At 43.3% G+C, this 15,556-nt stretch overlaps 1 protein-coding gene across 1 annotated transcript in view; it reads right to left on the minus strand.

Annotated features, from left to right (window-relative positions):
- The window catches only part of LOC147672945 (uncharacterized protein C3orf20-like), a 160,709-nt gene that overhangs the window by 9,007 nt on the left and 136,146 nt on the right, over positions 1-15,556 (minus strand). Inside the window, exon 12 of the mRNA XM_086947892.1 lies at positions 8,202-8,309. Coding sequence (XP_086804018.1) covers positions 8,202-8,309 — 108 coding nt within the window. The remainder of the gene's footprint in view (positions 1-8,201; positions 8,310-15,556) is intronic.

A 15,556-nucleotide genomic window follows, 5' to 3' on the forward strand; every position in this document is an offset into this window, starting at 1 on the left:
ACTGTTGCTGTTGTTATCTAGACTAGACAAATAGTGCCACCATGTGGCACACTGCCATAAGTGCCGGTGTTGACCAGTGCCTGGCATCGGAAACCACAGGCTCAAATGAAGCACTGTTCTGCCGCAAGCGGAACCTATATAGCTGCCTTTGCTCTGGTCACATTGCTAACGTGAGGCATATCTGAGCTGTCGAAGAGTGCTATATTAGGATTGTAACTTATGAACTGCATGTAACAAAAGGATCTCTGTGATAAAAGCAGTAACCCACTGGGCTATTCCCTTAAAGTACACTTCTGTGATTTGCATGGTATACGTTCTTTGCAACAGGGATATTGACCCTTTGTGCCACTGTATGATGAGTCAGAATTGCCACTAGTCAAGACTGATGTCTGTCCAGCAGGAACATTAATCACCAGAGGGATCTTTTATTGTTTCCTGAAAACTGTCCTGCACATAAGGAACTCTGCAAGGCCTTACATGGTAACTGGTTTTTAAACGTAGACAATTAGTGAAACCGAATAGCAATGTCGACTCTCGCTGTCTGCATCACTTTCTTACGGTTGTATGGCATTACAACGCGGGCTTTTACCCCGCATGCCATTACAACGCGGGGATTACAACGAAAGTCGTTACAACGACTTTCGCTGGAGGGCGCTGGATAGTGGAATAGTTTAATTTTCTATTCCAACTCCAGCCCGCGTTGACAGTAGGGAAGGTACTGGATAGAAAATTAAACTATTCCCTATCCAACAGCGCCCTCCAGCGAAAGTCGTTGTAACGACTTTCGTTGTAATCCCTGCGTTGTAATGGCATTGCGGGGTAATCCCCGCATTGTCATGGCTGTTCACTCTTTCTTACATATACCAAAGTCAATTTAAGCTGTCAGTGGCTCATATGTCGTGCAGTTACATTCTTCCTTATTCGCTGAACTGCTGCTGCTTGTGGCTCTCCGCGGGATCCGCCAATCATCTGCAAGGAGCTCCTGGGAAGAGCCTATCCTCACTCACAGCAGTCTTAAACTTCTTCTTGAATCATCTTCTGTCCATTTTCAGCCTTCTTGCAGTGGACACTAAGCGTCTGCACATTGACCTTTGTCTAATATATTCAAGGTCAAAGAATACAAAACAATCCTTTCTCATTGGGTGAATAAAAGGCGATCTAATCCTACCCCCCTTTAGAAAAAAACCACAAGGGCCCGGATGTACCAAGGCTTTGCACCTCCTCAAAGAAACGCAAAATATTAAATTGGTATTTATTTTCCAGTGCAAAATATATTTTGATCTGGATAGGTGACTTTTGTCAGCTCAAAAAGTGCTTTGGGCTGTTCTACATCACTATGCGTCAAAGAGGAGTTACTGGGGGATAAAATCAATGTAAACCCCCATAGGTTCTGACGCAGAGCCCAATCGACTGAGGTTGCTAAACCAGGCTTTCTGTCAAACACTTATTTGAAACATGAGTTAAAAAGGGGAATTGTTTTCATTTCTAAAAGAAAAAAAACATTTGTGCTGAAGTGCACAGCACACATCCAGTGTGGGGGATTCTTCACAAATGTGTCTAAGCATAGGAGTTTGTAGCGGAAGGGTATGCTTCCAGAATAAAACCTATGCTAAACAACGCACACTCACTTCTACAACATGGCGTGATGCTTTGCATTGCACAAGGTCGCTTGAAAAAACCACCCACTTATAGGATGACAGCAGCCAATCTTAGTAAATGTGACTCTGCTTTGTGGTTGTTCTTCCTTGACCAACCACAGTGGAGCTAGTTTAGTTGCAGTGCTGCATTGCGTGGAAAAATAGTAAATCTGCCCCAAGAAGTTAGAATTCATGACTAGAGAGCAGAGGGGTTGGTGGAGGGGCAATAATACAAAGGAGAAGAGCAAAGCTGGAGAAGGTCCTGCAAAGGAGGAGGCAGATGCCGCGGACTTGGGCATCGCTGTCAAGGGTAGATCCATTTCTTCCACCCTCGGCCACTTTACAGGGACCTCCGCGCCGACCTCCATGTTTGTATTTATCCATGTGTCGAAGCTGCGTGTTAACGATATGATTGACGATTGAAGGTGGGCTAGTCGATGGATCCCTCACTACCGCAGTGAGCTACAAAATAGACTAATACCGTGTAATCCATCCACTCGACAGCTCAACGCGGCAAAGCATGATCTACGGCCACCTCTGTGATTAACAATAGTGCGAAGGAGCCATGAAGGGTCACTCAGTCAACAGCGGGCGGTGAATGGCGCCGGCTGCTATTCACGCGCCTGCAAATGCCCGCTTGCACTGTCCCGGCCCTTGTTCCATTGAACCCTATTGAAATGAATCAAAAAGGAAGCGCGCGATTGGAGGTCCAATCTTGAGGGACCTTCAAGAAAGACTAATTGTCCTGTCGGATCCTTGGGGATGGTGTCAGCGGCCAACAAGGAGACGGGTTTGGAGTAATGTCTGGGATTGAGCTGGGCTTCTTGAAGATGAATCAAAGATGTAGCTGGTGGCTTTATCCAGGAGGGATCTCAGGGGGCTTCATTCATACAGGAAAATTTGCATGTTGGAACCATATGTGGGAGGAAAGCCAGGCATTAACTGCACAGGATGGCTCAGAACTTCAGTGGTGAGCAAGCCTGATGTACATTATTCACCTATAACGATACATGGGGGTGAAAAGAAGCCCCCACCTCCCAGATCGAGGGATTCCTGGGAAGTAAACAACTGAGTTGTGTAAATGACTGCCAGGCAGCTCTAGCTAGCACGTCATCACAAGTAATCAGTGTTCTATGCAAAGCGCTCCACTTCCCTCCTGCGCTAGGTCTGTGCTATATGGATATGAATATCGCACATAAATTCAAAATAAGCAATTTGATTAATTAATAGCAACAATAATCAATGGAATATCGATGCTGGCACTGTAAATTAGTAAAACTAAGCTGTACAAGCTAGGGCTTCCAACAGCGCCTAGAATCCAGGCTGGTGAGCAAGTACTTTAGAAGAACTATATAAAACATAACATATAAAATAACTAAGCTATATTCGAAAAGGTAAGTTTTTTTGCAACCTTTTTGCACACCCTAATTGATGATTATAGTCTGTAGCATTGTAGCAGGAATATCGAGTGGTCACAATATCGTGACCAAAATATCAAACCCGACAATATCGAAGTGTAGGTGCAAAGAGGGAGGTATATACATCATCAAGAAACACACACACACACACACACACACACACATATATATATATATATATATATATATATATATATATATATATATATATATATATATATATATATATATATATATATATATATATATATATATATATATGTATATATAGTGCAAACACTCCTCCAAGAAAGACCAGAGGCCACGTAGGGGGAAACAGGAAACATCTTTATTTAGCTGTCCTCTATTTCGGCGTATATATATGAGAGAGAGAGAGAGAAAGAGAGAGAGAGAGAGAGAGAGAGAGAGAGAAGGAGAGAGAGAGAGAGAGAGAGAGAGAGAGAGAGAGGTACAGAAAATCTATACATACTTACCTGTCAATATTTTGGGTTTCAATGCTCTTATCACAATTTTGTGACCACTCGATATTTCTGTTTCGATATTAAGAAACCAAACCCTAATGGACCGATGACCTTGAGTTATTTTACTACATCAGCATCTCACAAAACCGAGGTGTGGATGAAAAAGCAAAATCTACCCGAAGGTGCAATGGTTTTTTCTTTTGCCACCTGTGCGGTGTTCTATGTAAAACATTTCAACTTCCTGAAGCCAGTAAAGCTTTACACTATGGCACTTATGCACAGAAAAAGTCTGGAAAATGAGAAAATGCAGAAAACAATTCTACATGTATGTGCCTCTGTACAGAAAAGGCTCAAACAAGGTAAACTTTCAGACAAATATGTTGCACAAGTTCTGCAGCTTCGCTGAGTTTGATTAGGGTGAAGAGTATCTCACTATGCAGTGAAAATAATCGTGCAATGTGGAAGAAATGGTGCTCAGGCGAAAGAGAAGGTAAGCCTGGACACCTTTGTGTAGGGCGGAAATTGGGAGTTTTTGAAAACATTTCTAGGAATAAAAAATCTAGAGACACACCTTCTAATAAAGGTGTGGTTTTTGCAGATAGTTGTCAAACAGCAGCAGTCTACGTACCTGAATTATGCATCACTAACATTGCTTTAAGGCGCTATTCATTCTGTCTATGCAGAACATGCTGGTCGATTTGTGCCAAAGAAAGGCATGCAAACACATTTCTTTGATCTGATTTAAAATATATTCGTTTACAAATTGTAAGAAAGTAAGGGCAGATGTATCAAAGGGTGTCACCCATTTTGTGTCTATGGGAAAATGTGTTCGTACATATATATGGCTGTAAGTGTGTTACAGACCAGGGGAGAGCCTTCTTCAGGCCTCAGAAGAAGCATTCTGCTTTTTTCCAGGCAGGCTCTGAGGGGCAGATGGACAAAGATGCCATGGTCCTCGTTAAAATTAGGATGTTGTAGTGTCATCAATGTGCAGACCCCATTTTGTGCGAAATTATACATTGACCCATGCAAAATTTCTGTTCAGGGGCATAGATTGGTCGGTAAGATTGCGGCGGGTTGTGAGCTTCAGATTTTCCAACACTCACACGGACACAAAGGGTTAAAATACATTATACGAGGGCAGGGTGCATGAGAGGAGCTTACAGGGCAGAGGAAGGGGAGAGAAATGCAGATTGGTAGGGGTACTAAAGTGATAGAAAACATGGCATTTTTTAAACTTACCACCGTTTTTGAAGACTTTCAAAACAGAAAGGGAGAGTAGTGTGTGTGTGTTTTTCTTTGTGTGTGGGTAAAAATTCCTGGTGAAAGCCAAACGATAGCTCACCATAACCGACTATTTAGCAGAAATAAATTTATCAGCATGGGTGTAACACCCAAAACACCTCCCCCCTCCCCCAAAGCTATGCCCCTGTTTCTGTTATGCATGCATGATTTGCCCTATTTTGCATTTCATGTATTGCGTGAACTTTTGGAAATTTTACAAGTGAGTAATTTCTCAAAGTTTGTTTTGCTCTGGGGACTTGCGTGACCAGAAAATATTTTCCGAACGACTGATTCGAGCAGACAATGTACTTTTGGAGAGGTTTTCAACTCAAACCAGTCCCCTTGCTCGTACGTCTTCCAGATCAACACTCAGTCGATTTACCTCAAAGTCTATTTCCTGATATTTATGTGTTATTTCACATAACTTTGCAGAAATTTCATGCATTTTTTTAAAAAAAAGGAAATATGAGATTTCGTACACCTGTAGGCACCCTTGCAAATTTTCAGAGGGGCATTTTGACAAGTTAAATCTGTAAATTATAATCACAGTAATGATTAAAATATGATCGAATGACCCTTGCCCCACCTCCAACGATAGCCAGTTTCAATGCCCCCATTGAAATCAATACTTAAACCAAGTTGCACAACACCTTGGCACTATTATGCTGAGCAGGCTCATTGCTATCAGCCTCTGAAAACCCTCAGTAGTTTCACACCCACTGCCCTGTATAATTTTAACCTTCTAGGCTTATCCTTTTCAATTTCGCGGCCCTGAGTCACCTCTGACAACATTGTCCAAAAGATGAATTATTAAATATGCATAGTCACTCGCCCAATGGAGATCAATAAATACATGGGTGCTGTGTATCAAGAATAATACCCTTCCTCCTTGATGTGGGTAGCATACACCTCTATCATAAGGACATAGAATAGGATACTGATCTCTAGCTGAGACAGGCTGTTTGCAATTGCCTAAGTGCACTGCGATTCACACTCCATTATTTTATTTGTAAATACTGATCACCTGTCACCTTGCACAAGCACTTTTTCTTGCACTTTTCACAAGATGGATCAACCATTAGTATGTTTTGATTTTTTTGTACATATTACAAGACTTTAATATAAGTGACAATTTGCATATTTCTTTGACCTGGTGTTGTTTTTCTTTTGTGCTCTACTTTTTGATTCCCCATAGGTTTCAGCGTACGATTAATAACACTGTGTTTCTTGTTAGAATTTGTTTCTCTTTTTGAAATAATCTTTGCCACCCCAGCATGGTCAGGTCATAAACCCTGCTTCTTATGGCTGCCTCCCTGTGTCCCCCAGCACAACTCAACAGAGTAGAAATACCAGGTCAGAGGAAGGAGAAAGGCACAAGGGAGCGAGAGGAGCACTTCCATCTGCAGTTGCGTCAGACTTCATGTTCTGACAGCCACAGTGGGATTAGGTTGTGGTAAAACATGTTTGTATATGAATTCAGAGATAAATAAATAAACCAATAAACCAGCTGAAACTTGATCTGACCACCCTTTCCAATAAACTGATATCCATGGGAATTTTACTAGGGGCGGGTGGAATATTCTGTTCCACCAGTAGAAGTGGTGGAATTTTGGTGACTCCACATTACCTTTGTAACGCGGAGCTCTGGCAAAATTCCATCAATCGCGGCATGGTGAAAATATTTTCCCACACGTGGCTCTAGAACGGTAAGTTATGGAGTGCAAGTGAGATTTGGCATCCCCAAATGGAATTTCCAGTCAATAGGAAGACTTCTGGCGAGATTTTATTTAATGCAGGCGGCCACGGGCGGTCAGAAGTCTGATGCCTGATTGGAAAATCTACTCAAGTAGCAGCAAAATCAACTCGAGTAGCTGTGCCCTCTGGCCCAATGCATGATGCGTTTTGTGCTGATTTTGCAGCACAGAAGGTGCTACCGGTGCTAAATCACAGAGCAAGGAGCGTAACGTGCCTACTCCTTTGCTAAGCGCCAGGACGCCCCTTTGCTGGGGCAGCTGCGCGCTGCATAAATAATGTTAACATAACATAACATAACACGCATTGGCGGAACTCCACGAAATCTTGCAGAGATTTTATGTAATTCGGCAGAGCTTTGCGGTGTCAAATTCCACCCACCCCTAATTGTACGTCAAAAGGCATTCATTATGTTGATGAAACCAGTTTTCCCTAGGTGTGCATTTCCGGGTGTGCACTCTGAATATCGAGCCTACAATATCAGTAGGACAAAAGATTGAGGACAAAATATTGAAAAAAACACATCCACAGGTAAGTCTAGATTTTCTATACCTAACTTCCAATATATGCACAAATGCATTACTTATATCTTCAAGACACACAGATCTGGAGATGGGAATAGTAACTCTATACCTCCCTACATGCACTTGCTTTTCAACATTTTGTCCTTCCATGTTGTGTTCTCTATATTCTTGTACCACAATATTGTTGGTGTCGATGTTCAGTAGTACAATGATATTTCCCCTTTGCCATATTGGTTTTGGATGTAACTGCGTTCTTTTGCGGGGAAAACCATCCAAACCACCCCATCCTCCCTACTCGCATTCAAATTTTGAAAGTTGTCTAAAAAGGAGGGTTTTGCTTTCCTCCTATTTCCATCTTGTTTCATGCTATGGCTTTAGTTTCTTTCGATGGGGACAGGGGAGCTTTTTCCAAGATCTTTGCCTGCTTGTCAAGCATCACTTAGCATCCTCATGACAAACTCTTGCCCCATTTTTCCCCAGTTCTCATTCCCACTGCCCTCATGCTTCACTCTTCTTCCACTCTACCCCCTCCAAATCTCCCCTCTACAGTACTATATCGAACCCAAGCCATTAGACACCTTTGTACTCTGGTTTCCATAAAAATTGAAGCAGATGGACATGGCAATTTTCATAGTAATGTTTTCTTTGCAAAGATAGGGAATCCATGATGGGACTAGCCTACTGAAATTATCTGATGCTGGTGCTAGCTTTACGGTGTTTCTGGATTGCCTGGCTGTGACTAGTAGTAGTATTGTAATCTTTATTCGGTTTATAACGAAACCATAAAAGGACATCATTTAATAATATAAAACAGCATGCAGATTATTACAATTTTAGAAAATATAAAAAAATCATGGTTATAAATGATGGAGAATCCTGCTCACATTTAAATCTTTCCATAATTAAAAGGATCTGTACAAGGGGGTCATGATTTGATAAATGCCCATTGGTTGGTTGTGACCAGTATATTTGTACACCTGTCACAGATGTGGACTCTGGCTTCCTGATTAATTGCAGACATTAACATATAGCTTGTGAGGGTGTCCTCAGCTCTGTACTATATTGTTTCGAAATATAAATCAATAAAAATTATTATAAAAAAGAGGGTAAGAATAAAGGACTTACCAGAGCCATACCGGGTGTGACGCCGTTTTTTGCAACAAGGAGAGGTGGGTCTTCCATCGAAGGGCCATGTACGTCGTACTTCAGGAAGCGATGCGCATCATGCGTGCCCTATATGGTTCACCAAGGGTGTAGTATTAATGGACAGACACTGTGCTTGAATATCCACCATAAAAATCACAGAGCAACTGAAAGTATTTGTTGGTTTGTCCAAGTACTAATTTTCCAAAACGATTCCAATTTTGGAAATATGAATTCAAAGTATGCATTTTGTCATTGTTCTTGCAGCTGCCTACTTTTTTATCTATCTAATGCACTTTGCACCTCTTGGTTCTAGAGAACATTGTGCACGATGTGGTAGAGTTTTCTTTGATAATGACATTCTTTAAAAAGGTAAATTGCATAATCTAATATAGAAATGCAAAACCTACAATGTACAAATGAATTCAACTGCTTAATCCAAACTTTACATAGAGACCAATTAAAATTCAGGCAATCACTAAAAAATGGCCCAGAAGCAGGAATTATGTCGCAGTGCAGGACTAGATTATGTGTGAATTGTTAATTAAATTATGCAGCAATTTTACAAATAGCAAAATATACAGAATTTAATGCGATTAAAGAGAATTATGGAACACAACTGGTAGCGTTTTTATCCAGCTGTTTTAATACACAAATGCTAAAAGAAACTGAGTGATTATACATTAAAAAAAAAATCTTAAAAATGAGAAATGCACACAGTGAACAGAGCCATAATGGAACAGTAATACTATTTGGTGGTCTTTAGATAAATATATGAAACTCTCTTCTCAAGGGTTGTTAGCGCAATTTCCTTTTGTCTCTACTTCTTAATTAATTGTTTCCACTGCAGCGGGTGCCCCCATTCATCATTTATCAATTTTTTATTTATCTATCCATTTCTTTATCTAATTAGTTATCTATCATTTTATTTATGTATATTTTGTCACCTCTTCCTCTCCTCCTGATTTCCCTGTTCTTCCTTCTTTCTTTCCCATCTTTTTCTCTTCTTCTTCTGATATTTTTGGGATTATGTGCAATACAGCAAATATTTTGTTATTATTCTAATATGAAATATTTTTTATAGTTTATACATTGATTTAGTATTATTTGTGATTTTGTTGTTCTTCTGACATGGATGCTATATTAATGTCTATATTCTCCTAAATGAGTTGAAAATATATGGATTTTCAAAAGGGAAGTAAATAGAGAAGTTTAATATTCACTATATCAGATTCTTTCTATGAGGTTACGGGGAAAGAGCTCGAGGCAGGGGAACTGTTTATAGAATCGAGTTCATCCTTAATCCCTTGGTCCTTTAAACCCCAGAGAGAATGGATAAAAAATCACCAAAGTGCTGGGGCAGTGGAAGTGACGTCATACTCGCCCAATAGCATGGGAAGGTTGACCCGCTTGTTCCACCGTTAACCCTTCAACAGCCTCACGTTAGCTGCTGATGAGGATTAGGAGCACAAAATACAGAAAAAAACAAACATCATAAAGTCTTGTTTACTTTCTGGTTCTGCCTCTGCCTTCAGGGCCTCTGAAACTGAGGGTAGCATGGACAGTGACATGGAGAATAAGAGGGGCACCAGCTGCTAACTTAGGCAACCATAATCTCATCCTTAAAGAACATAGCCACTTCTAGACCAATCTGTTTCTTAACCCCTCCCCTGCTGATGACGGAACTGCTCCGTCATCAGCTACGGTTGGGCTGTGCTGATGACGGAGCGGTTCCGTCATGGCCTGGCCGCTGCGCCTGCGCGGCAGTTTTAATGAGCGGGGCGGGTCATGACGGAACCGCTCCGTCACCAGCACAGCTCAACCGCGGCTGGTGATGGAGCGGTTCTGTCACCAGCATGCGGCCGCCGAGCGGCCGCCCCGCCCACTTAACGCTGCGGCGGATTAGCCACCGCAGCGAAAGGGTTAAAGTTACAGACCTTTTAGACCAGGAAACTAACCTTCCATATTTTCAGTAGAACAGCAAAAAAATTTCAGCCATTGCTTCCACTCACCAGTTCATGGCACCATCGGTGATGCATCATTGCACACACAGGGCCCGATTCACAAAGGGTAACTCACACTTTTGTGTAAGTTTACTATTGTTTGCTATTCACAAAGGGATTTGCGAGTGGTATCTTTATGAGTGCAGATTCTCCACGCGTAGGAAAAACGATCTTTTTATGTGAAAAGACCAGTGGTGTAACAAAAGCTTAACGGGCCCCCTGCAATGTACATAGAGGGGCACCTACTATGGATTTAATCCGGAGCGCTCAGACCTGAATACCGTGCGGAGGGGGCCCCCTGCAGCTGGCCCACCGCACTGAGGGGAATGTGGGGGCCTATGTCACGCCCTGGCGGATATACCGCACTTGTAGAGATACTACTCGTAAATCCCTTTCTAAATAGCAAACAATCGGAAAATGACACAAAATTGTAAGTTTACCTTTGTAAATCAGGTCAACAGTCTCATTTGGTTTAGAACTAAGCACAAAAAAATAACCAATGCTGTCAGGTACTCCTCCCGCCGCACAAGTCCCTTTCTCTGTGCAATTCGCAAAGTACCTGCAATATTCAAACAGGTTTCCTGAAGTAAACAAGCCACCATTTACATACTTATGTTAAAAATGATATATTCTTTAAAGAAAGATGGTCCGTTACAAGAAAGAGATGAACTCGGTGCATAAACATCCAGTCATATGGTATCATTGCTCTGAACAAAAGCCCCACCTAAATGCGTTATTCAGCAGAACCAGATTGTAGCATAATGAAGCGTGTTTGTAAATTGATTATTTTTCTTTAGAAATGCTTCAAAGTCATTTATGGATGAACAGTGATGAGTCCATCTTTAGTGTTTGGACACATCAGAGCTGTTCTTGTACCCGCAGAGTTCCACTGCTGGGCAGGGAGTGACTGGTTCATGCTTTCAAACTTTACTGGAGAACTGAATGAGGTGCCCGAAGGATGCCAACGTACAACCCTCCGTGCTGCAGGATATTCCTGCCACTCCAAGAAACCATCATGCAGATCTGGCAAGATGGCTCATTGTGGGAGGCCGGACCAGTGCAATGCATACAAGAAGGACATCCTTAGAGACAGACGCCAAGGACTTCAAACCTATGCGAGAGTGGGCCGGATCCTAGAGCAATACGACTGTGTCAAGACTTAAAAGCCCTCCACTTGCTCCCAATTCCTATTGGACCAGGACCAAGACTGATTTGCATATGGTGTGTATCTGTATAGAGAGACATAGTGGGCGAAAAACAATGGACTGGAATGCGGCCCAGAGCGGTCGCCAGTGGCTGAAATTAATTGAAACATTCCTTCCAGCACTTTTTGGCTTGTTTCATATATTCTACATAAGTAGATAAACATACAGTTTTGTATTGAGTTAAAGGCTTCATCTAAAAGCATCCATCAGGCCATCAATGAAACTTCCCAGGCTACTTTGCTCATCGCTTTATGAGAAGTAATCGCATTTCACTGTAAATGTTTGCAGATCAAAGCAGTTCCAAACACACAAATGGACATTGCTAATCTATCAGCTTTGACAGTGCAGGCTTCGCAGCCCTTCTGAAGCATCGCCTTCACGACTGCGCCAGAATTTAATACCAGCCTTTAATCAAATTGTGTGTTATGCGAGGTCTATGGCTGAAGCAATTCACAATTTGTCTCTTCCTCCAACGTATCTCTACAATTTCATCACAGCTAATGCGTTTCTTCTGCTGCCACGGCGAAGATTACGGCATTGATTCCCATCCATAAGTCATTCTACGGGAACTTGCCTGGGTATCTTCAATGCAGTTTGAAGGCCCACGCTCCAACAAGAATAATGATCCAAGAAGTAAATTTCCCTTGATTTTTTCAAGAATTTATCGGGTTGTGGAGGGGTAGTGGCTTTGCCTTTCACACTTCTCATCTTTGGAACTCACTGTCTCTAATGCACCCAACTCTAAGAGCCAATTTATGACCATATGTGAGTGTTTAAATCCCACTTGAATAAAGGCCTCGATCTCAGACCTTTTCTCTTCAGAGCTCTCATGTCTGAGGGCCACAGCGAATGGAAGTTGCTCAATTTTGGAGTGGTGCCGGTGAAGTGAACATCAGTTTTCACGACAAGTTTGGCAGAAAATAGCAGACTTCCTCGGCTTGAGGTGCCAGATTCAAGACGACCCAAATGCTGAGAATTGAGCCGCGGTTCGACCATATGACGTTTAAAGAGCGGAAACGAGTGACAGCCACATGGCAAGGGTCTGCGCATGCATCATTCCCTCATATCCCTAGAAAAAGGATGGGCGGGTGCAGAGATAACAATTAAAGAAGGAAGAAGGGGATAATACACAGACCCTACAATTCAGGGGCTCAAGGACAGCATCCATCAATCTAGCTACACCTTAATCTGCAAGAGAATTGCTGGGATAAAGGAGTTGGAAAAAACCTTAAATATGGCTCGTGAGCCTCATACAAACAGCCGTGGCCCATATAGGTAAGAGCAGTGGGGTGGTGGGGACGGGTTGGGGGGGAGAGGGATTTCGACAGACGACCACGAGGGAAAATTATTTAATTGTCATCTGACGAAATCCTCCACCACCCGGCCCCACTGCTCTTACTTTCACAGGCAGCGGCTGCATACAAATCAATCTACACTGATTATTCCACCTCCTGCTCTGTTCACTTCTCTGCCGTGTTCCACCCCCAACCCATCTGTTCTTACCTTACAAACCTACTAGGACCCCTTCTTGACTTGACATGTGTTGTGCAAGAGAGATGCAGTTTGAGTGCAGATGATTGTTATATTTCCTCTGTTTTCATGTACTAACTTCTAAGGCCTTATTGTAATGTTATTTTGTTCAATGCTTTGTGTCAACAAGAGAGATATGGCTTAGCTTCTGAATGTAGAAGCACCACGAGCATGTCATTGCCAGAGCGTCTTCTATGAGTAGATATTGTTAAAAGAGTTTTTTTAATTTTTATTTTTTTATTTGCATTTTATTATATAGAAACATAACAAGCATTTCAGCATTGATCAACACACCCCTCCCTTCTGCCCCCACCCTCCATGATTCATCATTAAAAACAAGTCACTCTCCTCCACCCTAGCTAGCTCCTGCCATTTTTGTCCCAGACCCTCTCCTAGTACATCATACTGTCTGGCAACACCCTCTCTCCTGTCTCGTGCGAGATACTGCTGTGTCCCTGCAAGATCAGAGTCCTCCATCCAAACTATGATATCTACGCCATTTGCCCCATACTCTACCAAACCTTTTAGGGCATCCCCATGCCTTGTACGTGACCCTTTCAGCTGCCATATATAGGTCCAACCCTCTCCTCCATTCCTCAAGCTGTGGCAAAGTGGCTATCTCCATCTCCTTGCCACATCTCTCTTGGCAACCAACAAAGCCAGTGCTAGTAAAACCAACAGTGGGCGGGTCAGGTCTACCTCATTAGTCATGCCTAATAAGACCAGTTTGGCCTCTAGCGGCAGAGTGGTCTCTAGTACCTCCCCCAGTTCCCTCAGGATCTCAACCCAGTAGGTTTGAACTTACGGGCTGGACCAAGTGACGTGGTAGAAATCCCCATCCTCTCGGCCACAGCGCAGGCAGTTCGGGTCTCCAGCCCTTCCCATTTTATGTAGGTGCACTCTGTCAAAGTAGGTCCTATGTAGGATATTGTATTGGATAAGTCGTAAGCGAGACTTAATGGCTACCTCTCTTGGATGCATCAGAAACGTGTCCCAATCCACTGTATCCATTTCTCCCACGTCAGTCTCACATTTCCTCTTAAGATTCACCAGCCCATCCGGTATATTATTCATCACTGTTCTGTAGGTCAGGGAGACTGCCCTATTTGGGATTTGCTCCTGCAAAAGTCGCCCCTCCAGCGGTGCATACTCTGGGAGCAAAACTGTTAGAGTCCCCTCCGCCCTCCAGGCGTGTTGCAACTGTGCGTATTTAAAGTATTGCGTTCGGCATAGTCCATATCCTGCTCTTAGGGCCTGGAAAGACTTCAGCTTCCCGTTTTTTATCACATCACCTATTGTCGATATCCCTATGTCATCACACCTCTGGAACCCCCGCAATTTACATAGTTTCCTCAACCAGGCACACCGCCATAGTGGTGTCTGCTTCGTCGGTTTCCGTTCCCAGCCTATACGCCTAGTCGCCCGCTCCCAGATCTCCAGGGTAAACCTAGTGGCGGAAAGCAATCTACCTTTCCCCATGCCCCTGTACAGATAGTGAGTGATTGTGCGCTTCGCCATGCCATGTCACTCTAATGCATAGGTAGGATATGTGGCTGGGGCATGTATCCAGTCATTAATGGGCGCCAGATGTTCTGTCAATAATAGACCTCAATGTTTGGCAGTGAGATGCCCCCATTGTATTGATGCCTTTGTAGGGTCGTCAGTGCCACCCGGGGCTGCTTACCCAACCACAGAAAGGCCCTCAGTTCCGCATTGATATCCAGGAACACCCGTCGCGGGATGGGGAAGTATTCATTTTGGAATGCATATAAATACCTCCGGAGTGTCATCATTTTAAACATGGTTGCACCGCGCGGCCCAAGATCATGAGGGGGAGGATCTTCCATCTAGCTGCGTCCTCCACAAAGTTATTTGATATCCGTTTAATGTTCCTTTCATAAGAAAGGTTCCTGTCCAGCGTCACAAATATCCCCAAGTATACAACCCCCTCGCCTGTCGTCTGCAACCTGCCCGGTAGGTCTGACCAGTCCTCCCGGCCATTGGGATCATATAGGATCGACTTTTGCCAGTTTATTCGGTAGCCTGCACAGGCCCCGTATCGATCCAGTTCTGAAAAGAGTGCCCCTATTGTAGTGGCAGGGTGTGTTATATACAGGAGGATATCGTCCGCTATCAACAACATTTTCTCCTCTGCGGTATCTGTCTGTCCTAGTCGTAACCCCCAAATGTTCCCATTTTGCCTAACCGCACATGCCAGAACCTCTATAGCAAGGGCAAAAAGCAGGGGAGACAGAGGGCATCCCTATCGAGTCCCCCGGAGCACCACGAAGTCCCTGGACAGCGTCCCATTGACTTTAACTCATGCTCTGGGGTCAGTATAGAGTAACTTTATCCACTTGCGAAACTTACGGCCGAAGCCAAAACGTAGTAACACCCAATCAAGAAACGGCCAGTGGACGGCATCAAATGCTTTTTCTGCGTCTAAAAACAGGAATAAATGAGGGTCAGGCCTCGTGCTCACCTCCTACAGCCAGTTGTGAGACCGTCGAAGATTTAATCTTGTGGCCCTATCAGGGAGAAAACCCGTCTGGTCAAGGTGTACCAACCCTGGTATGACCCTCCGCAACCGGAGAGCCAG

The sequence above is a fragment of the Lissotriton vulgaris genome, assembly GCF_964263255.1.
Source record: "Lissotriton vulgaris chromosome 9 unlocalized genomic scaffold, aLisVul1.2 SUPER_9_unloc_2, whole genome shotgun sequence".
NCBI lineage: Eukaryota > Metazoa > Chordata > Amphibia > Caudata > Salamandridae > Lissotriton > Lissotriton vulgaris.